At 35.9% G+C, this 24,980-nt stretch overlaps 4 protein-coding genes and 2 pseudogenes across 5 annotated transcripts; 4 read left to right on the top strand and 2 right to left on the bottom strand.

The window, feature by feature from the left end:
- Positions 1-1,651: 1,651 nt before the first annotated feature.
- On the top strand, positions 1,652-3,947 carry LOC108828618 (AT-hook motif nuclear-localized protein 5). Of its 2 annotated transcripts, XM_018602362.2 has the most exons (6): positions 1,652-2,602; positions 2,774-2,841; positions 2,942-3,073; positions 3,161-3,319; positions 3,408-3,687; positions 3,787-3,947. In XM_018602362.2, exons 1-5 carry the CDS (start codon positions 2,122-2,124, stop codon positions 3,681-3,683), a joined length of 1,116 nt encoding a protein of 371 aa, XP_018457864.2. In that variant the 5' UTR covers positions 1,652-2,121; the 3' UTR covers positions 3,684-3,687; positions 3,787-3,947. The 2 variants fall into 2 exon arrangements, with proteins under 2 accessions (XP_018457864.2, XP_018457863.2); XM_018602361.2 differs by having other exon boundaries at positions 1,654-2,602; positions 3,408-3,947.
- Positions 3,948-5,545: 1,598 nt separating this feature from the next.
- LOC108824891 (glutathione S-transferase T1-like) lies at positions 5,546-6,648 on the top strand (annotated as a pseudogene).
- A 197-nt stretch (positions 6,649-6,845) lies between these two features.
- On the top strand, positions 6,846-9,047 carry LOC108824356 (RNA-binding NOB1-like protein). Its single transcript, XM_018597768.2, has 5 exons — positions 6,846-7,227; positions 7,311-8,268; positions 8,365-8,533; positions 8,617-8,736; positions 8,812-9,047. The coding sequence occupies exons 1-5, from the start codon at positions 6,909-6,911 to the stop codon at positions 8,959-8,961; spliced, it is 1,716 nt and encodes a 571-aa protein (XP_018453270.1). The 5' UTR covers positions 6,846-6,908; the 3' UTR covers positions 8,962-9,047.
- Positions 9,048-10,519: 1,472 nt separating this feature from the next.
- LOC130500138 (uncharacterized) lies at positions 10,520-14,849 on the top strand. The gene is made up of 7 exons (XM_056994865.1): positions 10,520-11,099; positions 11,297-11,470; positions 11,549-11,885; positions 11,940-12,114; positions 12,192-12,326; positions 12,417-12,776; positions 14,844-14,849. The coding sequence occupies exons 1-7, from the start codon at positions 10,520-10,522 to the stop codon at positions 14,847-14,849; spliced, it is 1,767 nt and encodes a 588-aa protein (XP_056850845.1).
- Positions 14,850-16,126: 1,277 nt separating this feature from the next.
- Positions 16,127-16,933, bottom strand: LOC108826703 (putative defensin-like protein 39). Its single transcript, XM_018600082.2, is given in 3 exon segments — positions 16,127-16,331; positions 16,333-16,354; positions 16,870-16,933. Coding segments are annotated over 3 exon segments (291 nt in total).
- Positions 16,934-21,087: 4,154 nt separating this feature from the next.
- LOC130499932 (uncharacterized) lies at positions 21,088-24,980 on the bottom strand (annotated as a pseudogene).

Here is a 24,980-nt window from a genome sequence, read left to right as displayed (position 1 = left end):
ATAATCAAAGAACCAAAAATACTTAAAATAATCAACCCAAATAGTCAAACTAAATCAATTTATATGTTAATTTTACGTATTTTAACATATGTTATTCATATTTATATGTAAAATAATTTTTTTTATAGATTTTTAGAAATTTAAAGTATATAATGAATTTAAAAATTTGAAAAAATAATTTAAATGGGTTATCCGAACCCGAACCTAACCCGCAAAGATCCGAACCGAACCCGAACCAAAATTTAAAAATATCCAAATGGAGCTGAAATCATTGACCACGAAAATCCGAAATCCGAATAAATCCGAACCGAAACCCGAATGGATATCCGAACCTCCACCCCTAATTATGAATTACTAAAATGGCTATAATGATAAATCAATTATAACTATAAATTTAGTGTCTATTTATAATAATATCAAAATATGTTGAAAAAATAAAAAAATTATACCAAAGTTTAAAATGTTTTTATAAAATAATGTATTAATGTAACAACAAAATAAATCGACGTCTATAATCTTCAATAGTTGTGTAACTTTCCAAATTTCTTTTTTTCCAAAAGTACAATTTTTAGAATTAATATTTGAAACTCAAAATAATAATATTATAAATTTAAGAAAATATAAATCATAGATGGTAAAGTATAATTTTGAGTTAAAAAAAACTAAAAAATAAACTATGTTGTAAAAATCAAAAGTAGTATAATAAGAAATTGCTTGAAATATTATTATTTGGATACCACTTTTTCAAAAATTATACATAGTCAAAAATACTCAAACATTTTGAAATCTTAATTAACAACAAATAAATCAGATTTTTTTTTTGATAACCGTAGGGGTTTCTAGGCGGTAAGCCCAAACTAATCTCCACGAGACCTTCTATCCGGGCACGCACGGTTATAGGCGGGAAGATGGCCAAGACGACTCGAACCGAGGGCGGGCACTCCAGCTGGAGTTCCATTACCACAGGGCGAAGAGCTCTTGGTTATAAATCAGAAAACTTAATATCATAACATCTAAAAAATATTTATATCGATAAAATTTACTAAAAACAATATGATAGATGCTATATGTATTAAATTTACTAAAATGATATATGTCAAAGTAACAAGATATGAAAATATAAAATTTCTTTAAAAATATTCTTTCTATAGTATAACTTAATTTACTTTTAAATGGCTTGTATGCAAGCTGTAGAATTTTTTTAGACATATTTCGAAGGAGAAATTTTATTTGATTATTTCTGATTATGAATGTATTGTGGTGAGCTCAACAAACATATTAGTATTTAATGACAATTATTAACAATGTAAACTGTTAAAAACAAATCATTATAATGTCAAATAAAAACATAATCAGTAAATTATAGAATTACACAATATATACACGAAAATATAAAAGATATATTCAAAACATTTACAATAATATCAAAGTGATATTTATAAAATAAAATAAACAGCTGCGCAGCAGCGCTGCTGTGCGGATCGAAATCTAATTATACTTCTCTTAACTAAATTGTCTCAAATTAATTAATGAATAGTTTTCCCCAGAATTAATGAATTCTCTCTACAAATTAACAAGAGAGAGAGAGAAGTAGAGAAAAGGTGTTCAAGTCTTTTCAGCCTTCAGTTCAGAGAATGCTTTAACTCAAAAGCGCTCTTCAATTTTCAAAATACATTTTTAATACATACCCTCTCTCTCTCTCTCTCTCCACTTTTGTCTCTTCTGTCATCTTCTTCCTTTTTCTGCCCTTCCCTTTGATGTACATCTCAGAAACCCTAGATTCAAAAATCTAGGGTGTGTTCTGTGTTGTCTCTTCCTTTTCTCCTACTCTTTAATAGTGTAGGAACAGCTTCCTCACCTGCTGCCTAATCTCTTAGCCCTGTTCTTGTTGCAACTACACAACATTTCGCGAATTCAAATCTGCACTTATCCCAGAGCTCAGAGCGCTCAAGATTTGGTTTCTTCTTCTTCTAGAATTCAAAACTAGATCTTTGATATTATCCCTAAGGTTTTCTTGAATTTTACAATGGGCTTAACAAAAACCCCAGCTTGATTCTAGGGTTTTAAAAATCTAATCGGAACTTTGGTAGCAATTAGGGTTTTTCTTTTTTTATTAAATGCATGGAAGGAGGTCGAGAAGCTATGCCACCATTCCCTCCTCCTTTCTACTTCCCAAGAGGACCTTTCTCTTCTCAATCCGCGAGTGCCATCCACGCGCCGCCGGGTTTCAGACCAATGTCTAACCCTAATCTCCAGCAGCAGCATCCGTTTCCCTTGGGCGGCGGCGAGCAGAGACACCATCAAGATTTCAGCCATGGGATTCATATGGGTATGGCTTCTTCTTCTTCTCCGTCTCCCACTATGCAACAACAACAACCTCCACCTCATCACAACTCTGCGGAGGAGCAGTTGGTTAAGAAGAAGCGAGGACGGCCGAGGAAGTATGTTCCTGATAATAATGAAGGGTGTGATCTTGAGCTCTCTCCGATGCAATCTTTGCAGAAGCCTCGCGTCTCTTCTCCACTCTCTGACCCTAACGCTCCTAAACGAGCTAGAGGTCGGCCTCCAGGAACCGGGAGAAAGCAGCGTCTCGCTAATCTCGGTGAGCTTTCTTATTCTTGAATCCGAGTTAGCAAGTTTCTTAGTGAATTGAGATTGTGACATTATGATTGTGTTTGATTTAAGAAGTTGCTAATGTGATGCGAAATATCTGGTTCTTTGGGGCTTTTAACTTGGTTGTTGTCGTTGCTTCGCTTTACTGTTTTTTTTTTAGGTGAGTGGATGAACACTTCAGCTGGATTTGCTTTTGCGACTCACGTGATCAGTGTTGAAGCCGGAGAGGTTACATTTTTAACTCTCCGTTGATTCTCTATCCAGATTATTCTGAGTTTTGAGTTTGCTTTTTAATATATGATCTTTTTCCTCTTCTTGTTTTTTGTAGGACATTGTCTCAAAAGTTCTTTCGTTTTCACAACAGAGGCCAAGAGCTCTTTGTATTATGTCGGGAACCGGAATGGCTTCTGCATTTACGCTACGTCAAACTGGATCATCAGCGCCTACTCTGTCTTTTCAGGTTCTCAAAAATTCCTCTCTGGTCTCACAAACAAACTCCTTTTTTTCATCTTCTTTGTTTTTTTTCTTTCTGGGGGTTGCTGTGTAGGGGCATTTTGATATACTGAGTGTACAAGGATGTTACTTGGTGAATGAAGAAGGTGGGTCTAAATCAAGAACTGGAGGTATTAGTGTCTCTCTCTCCCGCCACGATGGTTTTCTGATTGGTGGCACGGCTGGAACGCTTATCGCAGCCAGTCTCGTTCACGTATATCAATCAATCTTTAGTATCAATCTATATTGTAGAGATTCTTCTTGGTTGAATGGTTCTCTCAGTTCCTGATGACGTTTTGTAGGTGGTGGCGTGTAGTTTTGTATACGGAAGTGCAAAGGCTAAAGTAATCAAGCAAGAAAACGGGTCAAAGGAAGACGACACCACCAAAAAGGACAAGAGCCTGGAGACGCCGGCCAGTGAGCAGCCGTCGCCGCGAGCAACAGAATCAGCAGCGGAGGCGGCTCAGACGCCAATGGACTACTCTTCTCCAGGATGGGCAGGATCTGGTGGTGGCAGCAGAACAACTGACTCGAGAAACAATAACCACCTCACTGATATCGACTTGACACGAGGATGATTCAGTCAGTCTTATTCTTACTACTCTACTTATTAGAACATTGCAGCATCTTACAGATATCGTTGGTGCTGTACATAAACTACTGTTGTTGTTGTTGTTGTAGATTTCCTTTTCCTTCTTTTGGATTTTCATGGGAGGTACGATGTTACCAGAGAGATTCCAGGATCTTAATTTTTTTTTTCTCTTTTATCTTTAACATTTGATGTGTTGTAACATAACTCAGTTTCTATTTCTAGGGAATTTATTCATATAAATTGTTGGCTACATCAAGCTTCTTAATAAACTTGGTATTCTTTTGTTTAACTGACTGGTTGTGATTCATAATTTGATTTTTTTCGAAGTTACTGGCTAGTGTTATTGTAATTTGTAACTAACGAAGTTGAAGGAAACACATGAAAAAATAAAAATAACTTTGTATAATGATTTTGTTAAATACTGTAAATTGTTTTGAACTGAATGAAAATGTATTCAATTTTGTAACGGGTACTATTTGATTATATTACTAAGTTTTACATGGAAAAACAGTTTCGTGTATCAATATGCTCGTTTGTCATTTTCAAAAAAATAAAACGGCACGGAGTATTAAAATAATGTTTAAGCAGAAACAGCACGCGAATTTTCTTCGTGGGACCCTTCTTCCCAGATTATCACCTTTCAGTGTTGTAAAAAATTCTGATCCACACAGAAGTGTACGCAGATCGTACGTCACAGCTAGGCCTGGGCACGGATCGGATATCCGGGTTTTTGAAGGTATTTGCGATTTGCTTCGAATGTTACGGATATCTAATTTTCCGATTTGCTTTGATTTGGAAAAATACGGATATTCGGAAAAACGGATATCCGGAAAATAAATAGATATTTGCGGATATTTGCGGATACTTACGGATATCTCATTTGTTTTGATTAATACAAATAATCTTAAAAATTTGATACAATTTTTTTTTGGAAAATATTTTTTTTTGCATGATATAAAAGATAAAAATTAAAAGATATAGTGAATTTACATATTTTGTAAAATTTTAAACTTAATTAACAATTATAATAACACAAAACTTAAGAAAAAAATTATAATTGTCATAAATGTTTTTTTCCTTTTATGTAATACTTTTATATAAGTAATAATGTAAATAGAATCTGTCAAATCATATGTTAGAATAATAATTTTATACATTTAAAATTTTAAATATAATCAAAATATACATGTATTTATATATTGACGGATCGGATCGGATATTCGATTCCTAAAATTTTAATATTTGTGATTTGCTTCGATATTAACGGATATTGAATTTTAATATTTGCTTTGCTTCGAAAGCGTACGGATATTCGGAATTTTCGGATCGAATAGCAACAGATAACGAATCGAATCAAATTTCACGGATAAAATGCCCACCCCTAGTCACAGCCGTCTCGTGCTGTAATCATATTCTGCAAGTAACTTATTATCTTTCCTTAAAAATAAAATCTTATACTTAATGATTTGATTCTACTTTTTTTTTAAATGGGTTAATGGAATCGAATTTGATGTACTGTAATTTGATTATCTTCGATAAGCGGCAGCAATTATCCCCTGAATTCAAAGGTTCAGTGTTGGTTTTATTTCGATGACATTTGAGTAATATATCTACAAAAACTGTTATTGCAGATTACTTGAGTTATGGTAGATTTAATTTTCAGTAGATATGGTTCTGTGTATCAATCTGTTTCTTTTTCTTGACAATAATAGCTAATGTTGAGGTGAAGTCGATTTTTTTTATATCCTCGTCACTGACTTTTCCACAAAAATATGAATCTCATAAAATACTTAGATATGTTGTATTGATTTGGTCTTAATGGTGCTTTGTTTCTCAGAGATTAACCCAATGGGGAAGGTTCCAACTATTGTTGACGGCAGACTTAAGCTCTTCGAGAAGTTACACACATAAAACTTCCTTCTCTTTTGCATTTCTTGCTTCTTTTTCTCTAATGAATCTTAACCTGAAGTAATTCATCTCGCAGTCACGCCATTTTTATTTTATCTTCTTTTTTTTTGATAAATCATTTTTATTTTATCTTGCCTCTGCACTTCCACGTGTAGCTGATCATTGGTAAGTGTCTTTTTTTTTTTTGTCACATGTTCTTGAATACCAAAGAGCGTTCACTTCACTCACTATGTTCATTCACTTAAGTATCCGAATGATCTTTCCAAGAGAGCCAAGATTCACTCTGTCTTGGATTGGCATCACACCAATTTACGCCCTGGTGCAGGTATATTATACACTTTAGTACTCCATTATTTGATATGGAGTCATCTTAGAATGACGACCAGCTCACATGTTGTTTCAGCTGGATATGTTATGAATAGTGTTCTAGCTCCATTTCTTGGTCGTTCTCTGGGTTCGAAAGCAGCTGCTAAAGCTGAGAGGATACTGACAAAGTCTCTGTCCACTCTAGAGACTTTTTGGCTTAAGGGCAGTGCTAAATTCTTGCTCGGAAGCAACAAACCATCCATAGCTGATCTCAGCCTTGTATGCCAACTTATGCAACTTCAGGTACACAAACATACATTTCCAAAGTAAGAAAAAAGATTCTTACTTTGCTATGTTTTGGCATTTAATTGTATGTGATATTTTGTAGGTTTTGGATGAGAAAGATCGTCTTAGATTGTTTAGTCCTTACAAGAAAGTTGAGGAATGGATTGAGAATACGAGAAAGGCAACACAGCCTCACTTTGATGTGGATGGTTCATAAAATCCTTTACGGAGCTAAAGACAAAGTTGAGAAGCAGTGTAAGATGGGAACACGCGTATCTAAACCGGGTTTTCAGTCCAAGATGTAAGAACATAACTTGTACCGAGGATGGTTTGTAAAAAAAACCTGGTTCAAGGGATCACTTAAATAACTCGGTTCAACATTTATATTGTGGTCGAAACCAAAGAATGTAATATTAATCACTTTTTCAGTGCTTTTGCAAAATAAACATATAAGTGAGACCCCATTGAAAAAATAAGGGAAATACAAATATTTTCCCATTTGTTTGGAAATCCGCAAGGCCCATTTAAGATAAAATGAAATATAGGACCATTTATTTTGGCCTACTTGAAGCCCATTCTAATATTTGAACTGAAAACGACGACGTTTTCCCAGCAGACCTAGGGTTTTACCTCTCTTCTTCTTCTTCTTCGGTTCTCTATCTCTCAGTCTTCACTGAAGCGGCAAAGAAACGAAACTCGAACGGGAGCAATCATGGATCCGAAACCAGTATCGATGTGGAGTTCCATAGTGAAGAAAGATCCCCCCTCAAAGCCTCCGACAACCGACGTAGCTCCGTCGGCGATTCTCGGTATGGTCGGAACCTGCAAATCCACAAAGGGGATATCTATGGCGGTTGTCGACGCCAACGCCGTCATCGACGGTAGCCATAGCCTAACCAGCTTCGCCGACAAATTCGTAACCGTCCCCGAAGTGCTCTCGGAGATTCGCGACCCCGATTCTCGCCGTCGTCTCGAATTCATCCCTTTCACCATCGAAACCATGGAGCCTTCTCCTGAATCTCTCAGTAAAGGTAAATACAAATTGATTCTTCGTAATGAAGTCTTTAGATTGGATTCGATGGTTGAAAGCAGTTATTGTTTTTTTTTGATGCAGTTATTAAATTTGCTAAAGCTACTGGTGATTTGCAAACACTCTCTGATGTTGATCTTAAGTTGATTGCCTTGACGTACACGCTTGAGGCTGAGGTTCACGGGACTAAGAATCTTAGAGATGTTCCTCCGCCTATTCAAACTGTTAGGGTTAGGAGATTACCTGAGAAGGAGTTACCTGGCTGGGGATCCAATGTGGCTAACTTGGAGGAGTGGGAGGCACTTGAGGACGAGGCCGAGGAGAAATCGAACGCTACTTCCAAGATCCTTCCGCTTAAAGACCTTAACATGAACATACTTCCCTCGGACAGCTGTTCTGAGGTTGGTGATGTTGCGTCTCATACTGAGGGTCGAGAAGAGGATGAGGAGAGGAGAGAGAAGAGGTACCCGCCTAAGAAAACAGAGGTGAAGCTTGAGGGTAAGATGGTGGTGGAAGGAATAGATGCATCGCAGGGGGGAAATGATGATGAAGATGGTGGTGAATGGAGACCTGCGGTTAGTAGCAGTACTCACAGGAAGTTCCTTAGGAGAAAGGCCAAGTGGGAACATTACAATGCCTTGTCTGAGCAAGAGTTTCAGAAAGATCAAGAAGCTGACAAAGCTGGTGAAAAGTGTGGAAAAGATAGCGGAAAGGATTATGGAGAGCTTTCGTCCATCTTAAAAGATATTAGGTTGGAGGAAGACTCATTAAAGGCTCTCCAAGAAGAACCTGAAGAGGCGAATGGTGAGGATGATACTGAAGTCGAAGCTGAGGGGGTCGACATTGCTAGTGAGGATGGTGATACCTTTGAGGCATCATCGATGGCAGATGATGGTAGCAGCGAGCAGAGTTGGTCGTTGAGAGCCTTATCTGAGTCCAGTGTAGCTTGTATAACCGGTGACTACGCGATGCAAAATGTTATTATTCAAATGGGTTTGCGTTTGCTTGCACCGGGAGGTATGCAAATTCGCCAACTAAACAGGTACAACTTTATGAATCAGATGTTTCTCTTATCCCTCAAGACACTTTTCATTAGCTGAGGGGGAAGTCTTATACTTGATTGCATCTGGATGTTCAGGTGGGTGTTGAAATGCCATGCTTGCTACACAGTAACTCCTGAAATTGGAAGAATCTTCTGTCCCAAGTGCGGTAATGGCGGCACTCTGCGCAAAGTAGCGGTTACAATAGGCGAGAATGGCACCATCATAGCTGCACGTAAGCCACGTGTAACACTTCGAGGGACTAAAGTAAGTAGTCGGTTATGAGGAGAAACAACCATGTTTTGCTCTTCGTTGCTTGCTCTGAAGAAACCCTCGTTTTCTTTGTGCAGTTTTCGATACCGATGCCTAAAAGCGGAAGAGACGCAATCACCAAGAATCTGGTTCTTAGGGAAGATCAACTTCCTCAAAAGTACCTCCATCCCAAGACCAAGAAGAAAGCAAGCAAAGCGGTTAGTAACTATAGAAACTCTAATGGAGGAAAAAAACATTTTGATTTGATTATATTGTGTGGTTTTTTTTTTCAGGGAGATGAGTATTTTATATCAGACGATGTGTTCATGAACCATCACAGTGATAAAAAGGCACCATTGCAGCCTCCAGTGAGAAAAGCTATGGCGGTTTTCAGTCAGAAACGAAACCCTAATGACAACCATTACTCGCGTTCTATGCACTGATCTATTTGTTTCTACCCGCATAACAAGCATCTCTTCTATGAGAACAATTGTATTGTGTTTATGTTTGCTATTTTCTTTGACAACCATCTCTTCATTTCCTTTACTGACTTTCTAAGAGCATCATCAACGGTGATCCCTAAAAAAAGGGGTGCTTCAAAATTTTAATTTTTTTTAACTTTTTCTTTGTGATTAAAAAAAAAATTAATAAAATGACCAGTGGCGACCTTTCACATGTCTGGGGCCCGAAAAAACACCAAATCATGTGTTAGTGGGATCCAGTTGAAAATATCTACCGAAAACGTCTTTTATTTGGTTATTTCGACACACGGTTTTTGTTAACGGTTTTTGTTATTTTATGGGTTGTTCTTCTGTATTTTTTGCTTAAAAGACCTTTTTTTTTCAGAGATAAAAGTGCTCTAACATTTATTGTTATTGTTATTCTTTTTGGGAACCAAAAACCAATAGTTTGTATTTATTTAAGAAATGTTTTGAAACGAACAATGGTTTCTCCCTCCTTCGGAGAAGGAACTTAGACGATTTCTAATCCCATTTTATTTTTTACCTTTTGTTTTTTTTTTTGAAAAATTGTTGTTCCAACTCTCATTTGTTACTTCAAAATGAAGCCACCAACAGTGTTGTTTCAAATTTAAACATCTACTGTATGTGAGGGACTAAACTTACTACCTGGTTTTTAGATCAGTTTAAGATTTAAAGGAAAATAACGTGGGTGGAATCCCATAAGAACTTGTAGAATGAATGAATAATTTTGTATTGATAACGTTGATAAAAAAATGGTTACGAAGAGATGTATTTCTTGATGATTACAAAGATGAATAAGTGTTTCAGAGATTATGTGAATGATCGTAGGAATGAATGTCCATCTTCTTTAGTCAATTTGAGGGATTTGTAACAGCTCCCCTTTGACCGGGTCCTGCGCCTACTTATACGTCCACGAGCTGCCTCCTTTCCGTGACCTCTCTACCGAACATCTTTAGCTCACAGCCTCCGGCTCTAGCTTAGCTGCTTTTGAAGATTGAATTCATGATGGGCCTATCACAGCCCGTTATCATTTTTGTTATTCGTCACTAGCTATCGGGCCATATTCGGGCCCAACAATTGCCCCCAGCTTTCGAGAGACGATTCGTTATCTCGGGAGCTAAACCTAGCCGTCCAGTCTAGATCTTCTTGTTGAGATAATGATTATCAGTTATCTCAACTATAGATACTCTTTGCTTAATCGGACGGTCGTAGTTATATTTAATGAGATCGACGGTTCAGATTAAAGGGAATTTGAATTTTAATTTCTGATTTTCGAGACGTGATGGGATATAAAGCTGCAAGTATTAACTGCTTCTCTCTCCACTTTCTCCACGCCTCTCGACGGTTTCCCAGGTAACCTCTCTCTCTCTTTTTATCTTACTGCATTGTCTCTTTTTTTTATATCTCTGTTTCTTGATCGAGTTGGTATTTCGCCTATAACCTCTTAGAGTTCTCGTTCTTGCTCGATTTCATTCGGTTCTTCCCTTTTCGCTTTCTTTTATCCTTTCCCTTTACTGTCATGAGTCAAAAAGAAGGTTCCGGTGAGATTCAAATCTCTGCTTCCGGTGCTCGTATAATGAAGGTTAAGCAAGAAGCCGGCGAGAAGATGAAGAAGGATGCGAAGAAGAAGAAGGCTAAAGATTCAATTGGAGCGAGAGTCTCCAAGCGAATGAAGAAAAAAAATGGCAAGAGCACCTCCTCTGGACCTCACTCTCCCTCACTGTTGAAGAGTCAGGACGTCGTTAACCTTGTCGTCCAAGCTCACGGCAAGAAGGCTTTAGCCAGAGCTTGTACTGACGACGAAACTCCCGAAACCGTTCCGGAGGGTTGGTTCTGTGTTCACGAGAAATATATCTCCAAGTGTCATCTTAGGTTCCCTCTTCCAACCCTCTTACTGGATCTCCTAGATCACTACCAACTGGCCCTTTCCCAACTTTGCCCCTCGGTTATCCGAGTGGTAAACGGATTCATCACCAGGGCTAAGGAAGAAGGAGTTATCGTAGGGTTGACCGAGCTGATGAGTCTGTTTCTGATAAAGGAGAGCTCCACCGAGGATGGTGGAAGCGGGACCTATTATCTCCCCTGTCGTCCAGGGCTAGGCATTTTTAAGTTCACGGCCAATGATGATGACTGGCGGAAGAAATATTTCTATGTCAAGATTGACCGTTCGACGGTTCCTGTAGGCCGAGCCCTCAAGACCTCTTGGTCTGACATATCTGGTTAGGATTTTAGGGGTGCATTTGCTTGTTTACTTTTGCTTAACGTGATTTGCTAATCCCCTTGATTTTTCTTGCAGAGATTAAGGACCCTGTCAAATTATCCGGTAAACTCACCAGAGCTCTCTGTAGGAAGCTGCAACACAGCCCTAATACCTGGGGAGCTTATACTACCACGAGAGTTGGATCAGCTAGTTTCCCTAATCGATACAAGGCTTTCTTTCCTGATTCAGTCACAGTTGTTGGTTTAGAAGGTAACCTTCTTTAAGTGATTTCAAAATTTTAATACTTGAATTTGTCTTTTGGGATTAAGGATTCTCCTTTTGATTCAGTTTCTGAAGGTGAATCGGTATACTCTATCTCGTCGGGAGTCAGTAACTCAGAAAGGACTCAATCACACAAGATGCCTATCCAGACCTCGTGCCGTTCCAGGGGTAAATTAACCAAAGCTGCCAGCTCCTCTCGAGGAAGCGACAAGAATCAGGGAGGATCCTTCCTCAGCACTGTGAAAGACGTCCTTGATGATAGAGGCTCTGCTCCTGTTAAAGATGCCAGTCGCTCCGAGCCCAGGGTTCAGGAAGTTGTCCCTCACTTCGAGGTCCCAGAGATTGAAGCTGATCCTCAAATGGTGAAGGATACTCACGAGTTTGAGCCTCCGAGGAGCAAGAGGTCCAGGACCGACCAGGTTGACAGACCTTCCAGGTCTTCCTCCTCTTCTTCTAGAGGAGGAACCGTCGGCTGGAACTTCGCTCACTCCAAGCCTGGATCAGTCTTGGACGACTCGTGGGGTTTGGCTACGTTGATGAGGCACATGAAGAGAACCGGGTGCGCCCTTCCCTCGATCGCCAATCTCACGAATAAAGAGGAGTATGTTGAGATTGCCCATTACATGGGTCAGGTATGATCTTTATTTTAATCTTTTAGCTTGATCTTCTTTGGAAGATGTTTATTAAGTTATTGTTTTCGTTTTTGTAGCTGGCTGGGGATATCAACAGGGCTCAGTTCAAGTTTGAGGAAACTGTGCACAATGCCCCCAATGCTGGAGAATTAGCTCAGGTTACTGAGCTAGTCAAAGCTACCAAGATGGAGCTTGACCATGCTCGGGTTCAGGTCTCTGAACTTCAAGCTGAGGTCAAGAGACTTGGCTCCAAGGCCGACCTTCAGCAAGGGAAGATTGAGAGTCAAGCAATGAATATCTAGGTGAAGGGTAGAAAAATCGCTGAGCTGGAGTGTGCTCGGAAGGTAGCTGAGTATCAGGTCAAGGAGCTTATTACTTCGTCTCAAGATAACCAGAAGAACAAGGAAGCTGAGGTCAAGCTGGCCGTCAGAAGAGGAAAGAGGGAGGTAGCCGATGCCTACAACAAGATCCTGGCTTCCGTGAAGGAGAAATTTGCCAAGAAGAAGGATGAGGTCGAGCTCCAAATTTATGCTCAAGAGCTTCAGGCTAACACCGACCTCTTGAAGGATATGCTGGAGAATGAAATCCAGAATGCTGAAGGCGAGTATAATCGTTTGATGGCTTTGATGCCAGATGCGACTGCTGCGTATGAGAAGGCGCAGGTATCTGACTTCTCAATCAGCAAGCTTCCCATTCCTCAATTCTCAGAAAGTTCAGGTACATTCGAGATTAATATGTTTAATCTATCCTTTTCCGGAGAGTATGGTTCTAACTTAGGTTTAGTGGACCCTGATTCAGCTCCAGTCGAGACGTCCCAGATGGGCGATGATAAGGAGGCAGATGAGGGAGATCCAGCCAAAGACGGTGAACCAGCTGTGGAAGATAAGGATGCCGGGAGGAGTTCCCGTGATGATGTCTAAGAGCTGAGGCTCTTTTCAAGAATGTTGTCTTTTTATGACTTTTGCCCAATGGGCTTTGATTTCGTTTGCTTCTAAGACTTATAGCCTGAGGAGGCTTTTAAACCTTTGTTTGCATTAGGATCTTTTGAACCTTTGGTAGCCTGGGGAGGCTTTTAAACCCTTTTTATCTAAGACTTGGTTTTTATTTTCGTTTCAAGTCTTTTGACTTGACTTAGTCATTTTTGGATGAATTCGAACTTCGTTAAGGGTTTCGATAGGAAATGTATTGCGGTTACTAAATAAGAGGTTTAGTGAATCCTCAGAATTAGATCTCAGATTTTATGATAAGTCTAGAAGACTTGGATTGTATCTGGTTCCTTAAGAGGAGTTCCTGAAATATCGAGATTAGCTCAAGGTGTTTAGGAACCTGAGCTACTCTGAAGATCTTAGGTGGGGATTCATGGGAACCTGAATTCGTTTGTAGGATTTTAAGACCCATTGAAGTTTGTTAAGGATTTTAAGACCCTTTGAGGCTTGATAAGGATTTTTAAGACCTTTGTATTTTGTTAAGGATTTCAAGATCTTAGGTTTAGGTCCGTGGAGACGTGATTTTGTTTGAAAGATTTTAAGACCTTGGAGGTTTTTAAGGAATTTAAGACCGTGGAGACCTGACTTATGGTATATCATATTTAACTATGTCGTCATTAATCTTTAATATTATACCATATTACATTTAAGATGCACCACACAATAGTATATTAGGTACAATTCAGTTCTAACATACAATATAGTATACAATATATTTATGAATGAAATATATTTTAAAAATATGAATTTAAATATAAATACAACTAAAGGTTAATTGATAGATATCTCGTGCGGATGCACATCAAGATCTTGTTACTTATTATTATTGATATTAAGTAGTAGTTAGATTGAGAATTTTAAATTATACGATATCATAGTCTACAGAATTAGCTTCCTGGGCATTTTGATCCATCGTCGAAATGGTAGCAGTAGCAAGCTTTATTTGTAGTCTTTGGAAGTATTAGACATTTTCCTTCGATATAAGTTTCTCTTGTCCAACAAGTGTTTTTGCACAATGCATCAGCATTTTTTTTATTACAAGTGTCAGGTGGAGCCGTCTTGCTTCGTACTTTCTTACAATATATATTCAACGGGTGAGCATGTCAATTTTGTATTTCTGAAAAAAAAATGTAAATCATTTTAACTAAATAGGGAGAAAATCGCATTTTAAACACTCAGAATGTCACTTACTACCACTTTAAACACTAAAGTTTTTTTGCTAACATTTTATTATAACAAACCTCCAAAGCGATTTAAAGTGCTAGCAAAAAAACTTCAATGTTTAAAGTGCTAGTAAGTGACAATCTAAATGTTTAAAATGCGATTTTCCCTAACTAAAAATATATAATAGAGTTGTACGGATTATGATTTAATCAAAATAAAAAATTGTATAAGAAGTTACATATGTATATGTTTGGAAACAGTTACAAAATATGCTTGCAAAGTGGAAATGCAGATGTAAAATAAAAATAAAAATTATCCATATCATTTAGTTTGACCTTTTAACAATAATATGTAATCTAATTGTAGATGTTACAATTTTGAATATATTATATAAAAAAACACATAAAAATAATCTAACGGAGACACCATATGTTGATTATTTGAAATGTTTGTTTATGAATATATTACCTGTAGAAATCAATATGATCACCAAAATAACAATGAACAAAAAACTTTTTACGCTGCTGTCCATTTTTATATGTTTTCTTTTCTGATTGATCTTTTCTGTTTTTGATTTAGATTTAATAATTTGTGAATTTAACAAATCATCTGATTCTTCAATATAAATTATTTTTCAATGTTTTTTTTAGAAAGCAAATTACAGGGCCTTCCATAAAAATGTATGTGAAACACTAACCAGGAGAGAAAATAGGATCAGTGACTTCTTATTTTTTTTCACATTTCTGGTTTTTTTCTCACATGGATTACGGTCAAACAAATTAATAATTTTATTAAGCTATCTAACTAATATTTAAGGCCAGATCAACAATTAGTTTGGATAATATTCTATGTTATCGTATAGAATTGTACAACTGTCAAATCATCCAGAGGTTCAAATAATCAAATCCATATTTGATTAGAACATCGTTCGTTGATTACTAATCCCATATAATATACTTATATCAAAACTTATTTTCACGAATAATAGAAGGGAATGTAATCCATTGGAAACAGTTTTATACTTGGGATTTATACGCTTTTCTGAATAGGCTTATAATATCCTCAAGGCTCTCCACCGAATAAGAGCTTTATTCGGATTATTCCCAAGAAACAACGGCACTATTTCCTCAAATATAGTTTACTGCATTGGTTGTATCGCAGAAAAGTGTTTGTAGAGTTACATACGCGTTCATGAATAATATATGTTGCAGTTCAAAAAACATTGGAAAGTTTAAAAGACTTTTGCAAATGTTCAACCAATTCATTTTGACGTTTAAATATGTTTATTAATAAATGAGCTACCAAAAATTCACATTCATTTTTAAAATATTAAATATATTATCACATGCCGAAAATACAAAATATTATATAATATCAAAATGTTAAATTTATTTGTATCCGCAAATTTACGGACAACCACCTAGTCCTTTTTTATAATAGAAGTCACAATTGTTTTCTTCTGTGATGTTTTATTTTAGACTATAGCTAGAAAATCATGATATTTCAATTATTGTATCATATATTTTCTTACTAATATCACCTAGATACTTTTAGGTCATACTTATGGTATATCATAATTAACTATGTCGTCATTAATTTTTAATATTATACCATATTACATTTAAGATGCACCACACAATAGTATATTAGGTACAATTCAGTTCTAACATACAATATAGTATACAATATATTTATGAATGAAATATATTTTAAAAATATGAATTTAAATATAAATACAACTAATGATTAATTGATAGATATCTCGTGCGGATGCACATCAAGATCTTGTTACTTATTATTATTGATATTAAGTAGTAGTTAGATTGAGAATTTTGAATTATACAATATCATAGTCTACAGAATTAGCTTCCTGAGCATTTTGATCCATCGTCGAAATGGTAGCAGTAGCAAGCTTTATTTGTAGTCTTTGGAAGTATTAGACATTTTCCTTCGATATAAGTTTCTCTTGTCCAACAAGTGTTTTTGCACAATGCATCAGCATTTTTTTTATTACAAGTGTCAGGTGGAGCCGTCTTGCTTCGTACTTTCTTACAATATATTCAACGGGTGAGCATGTCCATTTTGTATTTCTGAAAAAAAAAATTTAAATCATTTTAACTAAATAGGGAGAAAATCGCATTTTAAACACTCAGAATGTCACTTACTACCACTTTAAACACTAAAGTTTTTTTGCTAACACTTTATCATAACAAACCTCCAAAGCGATTTAAAGTGCTAGCAAAAAACTTCAATGTTTAAAGTGCTAGTAAGTGACAATCTAAGTGTTTAAAATGCGATTTTCCCTAACTAAATATATATAATAGAGTTGTACGGATTATGATTTAATCAAAATAAAAAATTGTATAAGAAGTTACATATGTATATGTTTGGAAACAGTTACAAAATATGCTTGCAAAGTGTAAATACAGATGTAAAATAAAAATAAAAATTATCCATATCATTTAGTTTTACCTTTTAACAATAATATGTAATCTAATTGTAGATGCTACAATTTTGAATATATTATATAAACAAACACATAAAAATAATCTAACGGAGACACCATATATTGATTATTTGAAATATTTGTTTATGAATATATTACCTGTAGAAATCAATATGATCACCAAAATAACAATGAACAAAAAACTTTTTACGCTGCTGTCCATTTTTATATGTTTTCTTTTCTGATTGATCTTTTCTGTTTTTGATTTAGATTTAATAATTTGTGAATTTAACAAATCATCAGATTCTTCAATATAAATTATTTTTCAATGTTTTTTAGAAAGAAAATTACAGGGCCTTCCACAAAAATGTATGTGAAACACTAACCAGGAGAGAAAATAGGATCAAAGACTTCTTATTTTTCACATTTCTGGTTTTTCTTTTACTCGGAAAATATTTTTTTTTGTAGGTTTTATCTTTTTTCTTAAAGTTGAAAACATTTTTTTTAGTTTTCTTTGGATGTTCAAAAGAAGAAGGTTTGTCATTTGACAAGGAGATACACTAGGTTCCTTTAATAAAATTGATGTAACTTAAACGTGAGATGAGAAGAATGTGTTTAAAACATTCTTTTGAATATACAAAAAATAATTAAAAATTTCAAAAACCTAATTTAAAGAAGTTTATAAGTAATCGGTTGTTCCAAATATTTTAGTTTATCATTTTCTTCTTCTTTATATCTATAACAAACTACTGTTTGAATTTTTTTATTGAAAAATTAAAACTTTAAATTATATTTTTGTTCATATATTAGTTTAAACGGCTGTATTTTAATTTTTATTGGGTTAAATAAATGGGTTTAGGATACATAAATTATTGTAACTAAATTTATATTTGGTGAAAAAATGGGCTAGAATCATTAAATTACTGTAATCCAATTATAGTTAACTTAACTTTTTTTTGGATAATTTATTTTAAAATCACATGTGAAAAATGTCTGAATCTTAAATTACTTGCCAAGCGATACCTAATTTATCGACATGAGCTATTTAGTTAAGCTTAGATTTTGAAATCTTATTTTTTTTTAGTTTGACCTATATATGTTTAGTGACTATCTAATAAGTTGATTTAAATATTTTCTAAGTTTCTTTTAATTTTAAGGAATTTGTTTTTGTTATTTAATTAGTTATTTGATTTTAGGGTTATGAAGTCTTCTTCGTAAGTATTTTTACACATTCTCTTTCTTCCTCTCAAACGACTGCAACAAAAATGTAATGTTTCTCACTCTAAAATTCTCCAACCTCTCTCTAATCTCTTTGAACATCAAGACACCAAACTTTATATCCATTTCTCATTTTTTTCTTATGTATTCTCACTAATTTATCTTCTTTTTGCAGGTTTTTCATTACATAATTCTCATCTTTCACTCTTTTAAAGGTAGATCTATAAATTTTGGATATGTGTGTGTTGTGTGTTTTGTATGTTATATTATAAAAAGATATATATTCAACCTAATATGATTGTTTTTTATTTTATAAGCATAAAGTTTTCATTTTTTTAGTTTTTCTCTGTTTTGAAGCCATTTGAATGTTTTTGAATTTGTAGATTTTTTTAGATCCGAGACAGACATTGAAAGACTTCCCATGAAGTCTTTCGAAGTCTTCTTGCCCAAAGTGGTACGAATTTTGGATATGTATTTTGTGTGTTTGATATATTAGATTCTAAAAAAATTATAGATTAAATCTAATATGATTGTTTTGTGTATTATTTAAGCATAAAATTTTATTTTTGAAGTTTTCTAAAAAAGTTATAGATTTAGCCTAATGTGACTGTTTTAAATATGCATATTTTTCAGATTTGAGCTAGACGTTGAAATATTTTTTTAAAGACTCTTGGAAGACTCTCGGAAGACTTTTTGGAAAATCTTCTAATGCATTTTATATTAGAAGACTTTCCATGAAGTCTTCAGAAGAAGTCTTCTGCCCAAAGTGGTACAAATGACTTCAAGAAATCTTCTACCCACTCATAGCAACACAAAAACTTAGGTAAATTTACTAAAACTAAGAGAGAAGATTTATCAAGAAAACTTAGTCAAATTCACAAATGATTAAAATTGAATTTTAAGTGGAAGTTGACTTTACTTAACACAAAAACTTATGATCTAAAAGACACACTAAACCACATAATTTGATATTCTGTTCTTAAAGTTACTTAATTTTTTTGAAAGTTAACAAAACATACCTTGAAGTTAGCTAACAATCTTGAAAATTTAACGCATAAGACTTCTCTTAGAAGTCTTCTCAGATTACCTAGAAATATTAGTAAAACTGAATATTGGAAATTTCATAATCATTACCAAACAAGTTATGAATTTCAATCAGAGCTCCAAAATTGGCTAATATACATGAATTAACAAGAAAATATTAAAAATTCATTTTAAATTTGAAGAAAATTGAAGTGTAATAAAGATCGGCGTAGAAGACTTCTTAAAAATCTTCTATTTAGGTCATTTTTGCAATTGCAGATTTACAAAGGAAGACTTCTCAAGATGTCTTCTTAAGAAGTATACTCTGCAGAAGACATCTTGAGAAGTCTTCTTTTGTAAATATTGGCTTACTTTTGAATTTGAAAAATTCTCGAAAATGTCAGAAAAGACTTCTCGGATATACAGGTAAATTTGCAATTGACCGAAGTTTGTCAAAAATTTGACTCTTTATAGAAGACTTCTCGGATAAACATGTTAGTTTTGTAATTTACCGAAGTTTTTTCAGAAAGATGACTTTATAGAAGATAACTCGAGGAAGAGTTCTGATATGATCCTAGGTAAATGGATCTCGTCCCTGAAGCTCTCCAACGGATTGTGATGATGAAATAAGCAGTGGATTGAGAAGATACTTCTAAGAGTTGCGGAATTACTCTCAGACTATCAATGGTTTGCTTGCAAGGTAAGGATCACGGATCCGAGTAACACTTAGACAAGCTTTGATCAAACAAGATTCAGAGAGAATTTTTTTAAGAAAAGAGTTTGATGATTTTATTCATGATTTTCGTCCATAATATAAGGGAAGAAGTCTGTACATGCACAACTTCTTGGAAACACACAAAATACTTAAAATTAAGACTCCCTTGAAAACATAAATAAAGACCAAGTTTTAAATCCGAAAATAGACTAGAGAATAAGAGAAATGACATGGTTTCATCAAGAGGCTATTGTATAAGTGTTGTGTCCAAGCCTCATTAAAAACCTTGTTTGGAAAACCCAATGGGACAAAACCAAACCAAGGAAAAGAGTGCAAGTCACAACACCTCTCTTGATGAATATCTTAGACGGCTTGAATCACAACCATAGTAGTTGGATAAGCACACTCTAGACTGCCCTGGATAGTGTATAAGAGTTTATGGAAAGCTTGATTGAATCTGTCTTGCTTGGATCTAGTCATTGGACCAACTGGTACTTCTAGGTCCTTGCCATTTGTTTCCTCAGGTTCAAGCTGCTCCATGGTTCTTTCTTCAATTTCCTTAAGCTCTGGTTCAAGCTGTTCCATCTCTTTAGTTCCATTGCTTGTCAAGATCACATCATCCTCTCCCACTTGAGAAGGATTTGATCTCAAATCCGTTTCATCTGCATGATAAGGAACTAAATCAGTAACATTGAAGCTTGAACTCACGTTATACTTACCTCGGAGATCCAATTGATAGGCATTGTCATTGATCTTCTTGATGACTTTGAAAGGACCATCTAATCTTGGCATGAGCTTGGATTTTCTCTCATTAGGAAATCTGTCCTTCCTCAAGTGTATACAAACTAAATCTCCTTCTTCAAAGATCATTTCCTTTCTCCCTTTGTTAGCTTGCTTGGCGTACATCTTGGTTTTGTTCTCTATATTGATCCGTGCCTTCTCATGTATCTGCTTAACAAGTTCAGCTTTCTTTTGTCCATCCAAGCTAACTCTTTCACTCAAAGGTAAATGCATTAGATCCAAAGATGATAAATGATTGAAACCATAGACAATTTCAAATGGAGAGAACTTAGATGCAGAATGTTTAGCATGATTATAAGCAAATTCTACATGAGGCAAACATTCTTCCCAAGTTCTAAGGCTCTTTTTAATCAATGCACGCAACAAGGTAGACAAAGGCTCTAACTGGTGACATAGGGAATCAAGGGGAATGATCCGTTCCCACTCATTCCTTAAAAATTACACCATTTATAGGGAATTTTTGTTCCGTCTGATTCCTTGTCATTCCTTAAATTTTAAGGAACCATAGAACAAAAGTATTCCTTATCAAAATTGATATGGAACAAAAGTAATAAATATTCCTTTTAATTCCATTGATTTTGTTCCTATTCATTCATTTCCTACTCATTCATATTCCTAATTTAATGGTCACCAGTTAGAGCCAAAGTTCTATTGACAACTTCAGTTTGTCCATCAGACTACGGATGACAGGTTGTAGAGAAACACAGTTTAGTTCCTAACTTAGACCACAAGGTTTTTCAAAAGAAACTAAGAAACTTAGTGTCTCTATCAGAAACAATTGTCCTAGGCATTCCATGAAGTCTAACAATTTCTTTAAAGAACAGATTAACAACATTCACAGCATCATCAGTCTTATGACATATAATAAAATGAGCCATTTTAGAAAACCTATCAACGACTACAAACACAGAATCTTTTCCAGTCTTAGTCCTAGGTAATCCAACAACAAAGTCCATTGAAATTTCATGCCATGGATGCAAAGGAATAGGTAAAGGAGTATACAGACCGTGGCTTTGGACTTTGGACTTAGCCTGTTTGCAAGTGACACACCTTTCACAAGCTTTTTCTACATCTCTCCTCATGTGTGGTCAATAGAAGTGATCATGCATTACGTTCAGTGTCTTAGCCACGCCAAAATGTCCTCCAAGTCCACCTGCGTGAGCTTCCTTGACAAACAAATCTCTCAAAGAAGAGTTAGGCACACATAGTCTATTTTCAAAGAAGAGAAAACCATCATTCTTGAAGTATTTACCACGACCAAACTTCTCACAAGAAGCATATATATCTTTAAAATCAGAATCAGTGGCATATAAAGTCTTGATATGCTCAAATCCAAGTAATTTGGTTTCAAGAGTGTTCAAGAGAACATACCTTCGAGATAGGGCATCAGCAACTATATTTTCCTTACCTTTCTTGTACTTGATCACATAGGGAAAGGTTTCAATGAATTCAATCCATCTAGCATGTCTCTTGTTCAGCTTTTGTTGTCCCTTGAGATGCTTTAGAGACTCATGATCAGTGTGGATGACGAACTCCTTAGGCCAGAGATAGTGTTGCCAGGTTTGCAAAGCCCTCACAAGCGCATAGAGTTCTTTGTCATACGTTGGATAGTTCAGAGTAGCTCCTCCAAGCTTTTCACTAAAGAAAGCTATAGGTTTTTTTTTCCTGCATAAGCACAACTCCTACACCAACACAAGATGCATCACATTCTATTTCAAATGTTTTAGAAAAGTCAGGGAGAGAAAGAACTGGTGAATTGGTGAGTTTCTCTTTCAAGGCTTGGAATGCTTCTTCTTGGAATTGTTCCCACTTGAACCCAACGTTTTTCTTGATTACTTCAGTCAGTGGTGCAGCCAAAGTACTAAAATCCTTGAAAAATCTTCTGTAGAATCCGGCTTGACCATGGAAGCTTCTCACTTCACCAACTGTCTTTGGGCTTGGCCATTCCTTGATAGTTTTGATCTTTTCTTCATCAACCTTGATTCCATCTGCACTCACAACAGAACCTAAAAAAGACAAGGTTATCTGCTCCAAAAGTACATTTCTTTAAGTTAGCAAACAAGGATTCCTTTCTAAGCACTTCTAAAACCTTCCTAAGATGCTCAACACTCATCCAAGTTCTTGCTGTAGATCAAAATTTCATCAAAGTAAACCACAACAAAATGACCTATAAGTGATCTAAGAACATGGTTCATTAACCTCATGAGAGTACTAAGTGCATTAGTCAGCCCAAATGGCATCACTAACAATTCATATAACTCATGTTTTGTTTTAAACGCGGTTTTCCACTCATCACCTTCTTTCATCCTAATCTGGTGATATCCACTTTTCAAATCAACCTTAGAAAAGATGCTAGAACCATGCAACTCATCAAGCATATCATCTAATCTAGGAATAGGGTGTCGATACTTTACAGTGATATTGTTGATGGCTCTGCAATCGACACACATTCTCCAGCTACCATCTTTCTTTGGCACAAGTAGGACTGGAACTGCACACGGGCTCATGCTCTCACGGATATGACCTTTCTCCATAAGCTCAGTGACTTGTTTCTGTAGTTCCTTGGTCTCCAGAGGATTGGTTCTATAGGCTGGCTTGTTTGGAAGAGAAGCTCCTGGAATAAAAATTGATTTGATGCTCTATTCCTCTGATAGGTGGTAGCCCTTGTGGAGCCTCTTCTGGAAAAAACATCTTTGAATTCCTGCAAAAGAAATTGTTTCTTGCTAGGAAGATCCTGCACTGGCGTTGTTATGTTTAAACATTCTTTAAAAACAATCAGCAAGTGAGGTAAAGAACTTCCCTTTGATTGAAGCAATAGATTAGCCTGCTACTTGGTCTTAGATTCTGATGTCGCTTTGTTCTTCTTCAAGGCTATCTGATCTAGATGGACTTCCTGCGGTGTCAAAGGAACCAAAACAGTCTTCTTTCCTTTGTACTCAAATGAGTATCTGTTTGTGAACCCATCATGAAGTGTTTTTCTGTCGGATTGCCAAGGTCTTCCAAGCAGTATGTGTCCAGCATCCATTGGTAAGACATCACACAGTATCTCTTCCTCATACTTCCCAATAGACAATGGTACCTTAACTTGGTGCTTCACCTTTAGCTCTCCTTCATCATTAAGCCATTGTAACTTGTAAGTTGTTGGTCTTTTTATGACCTTCAGACCAAGTTTCTCCACCATTATTTCACTTGCAACATTGGTACAACTTCCCCCATCTATAACCAAACTGCAAACCTTTCCTTGAACCATACAGCGAGTGTGAAACAGATTCTCTCTCTGCTCATCTCCATCAGTCTTGGCTTGAAGATTCAGTGTTCTTCTAGTAACAAGTAACTCTCCACGAGTTGGGATTTCCACCCTTTCTTCTTCAGACTCAGGTACCTCTTCCTCGGATTCAATGTCACCATTTTCTCTGATGAGTATTACCCTTTTGTTGGAGCAGCTACTGGCATAGTGTCCATACCCTTTACACTTGTAACACTGTATGTCTCTGGATTTGGATGCAGTGGCTACTTCTTTTCCTTTAAGACTATGTTCCTCCACTTTAGGCTTGGAGAATGGTCTGGATTCTCGGGTCTTTTCGTCCTTCTGGTAGTGTGGTTTGCTGGATCCATAGCTAGACTTGTAACTTTTTCTTCTCAACTGCTGTTCAAACATAATTGCCTTGTGCAGAAGCTCTTCCATCTCAACATAATGATGAACTTCAAGTCTGTCCATGATGTCTCTGTTTAGACCACCCATGAATCTGGCCATTGTTGCTTCTCTGTCTTCTTGTATATCAGCTCTCAGCATAAGGGTTTCCATTTCCTTATAATATTCTTCAACTGATCTACTTCCTTGAGACAGTGTTCTGAGCTTGAAGTGCAACTCTCTGTGGTAGTGGCTTGGTACAAATCTCTTCCTCATGATTATCTTCATCTGGTTCCAGGTTTCAATAGGAAAATCTCCAGCCCTTTTCTTGCCGTAACCAAGTTATCCCACCAACTTAGAGCATACTCTTTGAACTCAGTAGGGGCAAGTTTCATTTTATACTCTGCAGTGTAGTCTCTGAAATTGAACACGAGTTCAATCTTCTTTTCCCACTCTAAGTATTCTTCTGGATCAGCAGTGCCTTTAAACTCAGGAATTTTTAGTTTCAAACCACCAAGAGGATCATTGGTTTTTGGCCTTTCTTCCTGATCACGCCTCCTTCTTCTGGTACCATTGGATCGGTTTGAATGGCTATAGTAACTTTCTGTAGCAGGTCGATCTGAAGTCCTTCTAGGTCTCTCACGATCTAAGTGCTCAACCTCAGCCCTGAAGTTCTCTAGTCTCTGATCCATCAAAGTAGTCATGCGTGCAGTCAAAGCATCAAGTAACAGTTGATCCATTCCATTGTTCCTATTGTTCTCTTCTCCCATGGTTCTTGTTGAATTTTAAAACACAAAACCAGTAAAAGAGATCATAGAAATAAAAAATAACAGAAAACATAGAAACTGAGACAGATTCAAAAACTTTTATGAAGAATCCTAA

Source organism: Raphanus sativus, chromosome 9 (genome assembly GCF_000801105.2).
Source record: "Raphanus sativus cultivar WK10039 chromosome 9, ASM80110v3, whole genome shotgun sequence".
NCBI classification, from domain to species: Eukaryota; Viridiplantae; Streptophyta; class Magnoliopsida; order Brassicales; family Brassicaceae; genus Raphanus; species Raphanus sativus.
Note: the sequence above shows the minus strand (reverse complement) of the source record. Positions and strands in the feature narration are given on the sequence as shown.

Excerpts from the sequence above, each read along its gene's own strand:
- LOC108828618 (XM_018602362.2), top strand. The coding sequence starts at position 2,122 with ATGGAAGGAGGTCGAGAAGCTATGCCACCATTCCCTCCTCCTTTCTAC. Across the intron at positions 3,074-3,160 it reads CGCCTACTCTGTCTTTTCAG|GGGCATTTTGATATACTGAG; the intron begins GTTCTCAAAAAT and ends GTTGCTGTGTAG. Across the intron at positions 3,320-3,407 it reads TCGCAGCCAGTCTCGTTCAC|GTGGTGGCGTGTAGTTTTGT; the intron begins GTATATCAATCA and ends GACGTTTTGTAG.
- LOC108824356 (XM_018597768.2), top strand. The coding sequence starts at position 6,909 with ATGGATCCGAAACCAGTATCGATGTGGAGTTCCATAGTGAAGAAAGAT. Across the intron at positions 8,269-8,364 it reads CAAATTCGCCAACTAAACAG|GTGGGTGTTGAAATGCCATG; the intron begins GTACAACTTTAT and ends CTGGATGTTCAG. Across the intron at positions 8,534-8,616 it reads TAACACTTCGAGGGACTAAA|TTTTCGATACCGATGCCTAA; the intron begins GTAAGTAGTCGG and ends TTCTTTGTGCAG.
- LOC130500138 (XM_056994865.1), top strand. The coding sequence starts at position 10,520 with ATGAGTCAAAAAGAAGGTTCCGGTGAGATTCAAATCTCTGCTTCCGGT. Across the intron at positions 11,100-11,296 it reads CCCCTGTCGTCCAGGGCTAG|AGATTAAGGACCCTGTCAAA; the intron begins GCATTTTTAAGT and ends TTTTTCTTGCAG. Across the intron at positions 12,327-12,416 it reads TTGACCATGCTCGGGTTCAG|GTGAAGGGTAGAAAAATCGC; the intron begins GTCTCTGAACTT and ends ATGAATATCTAG.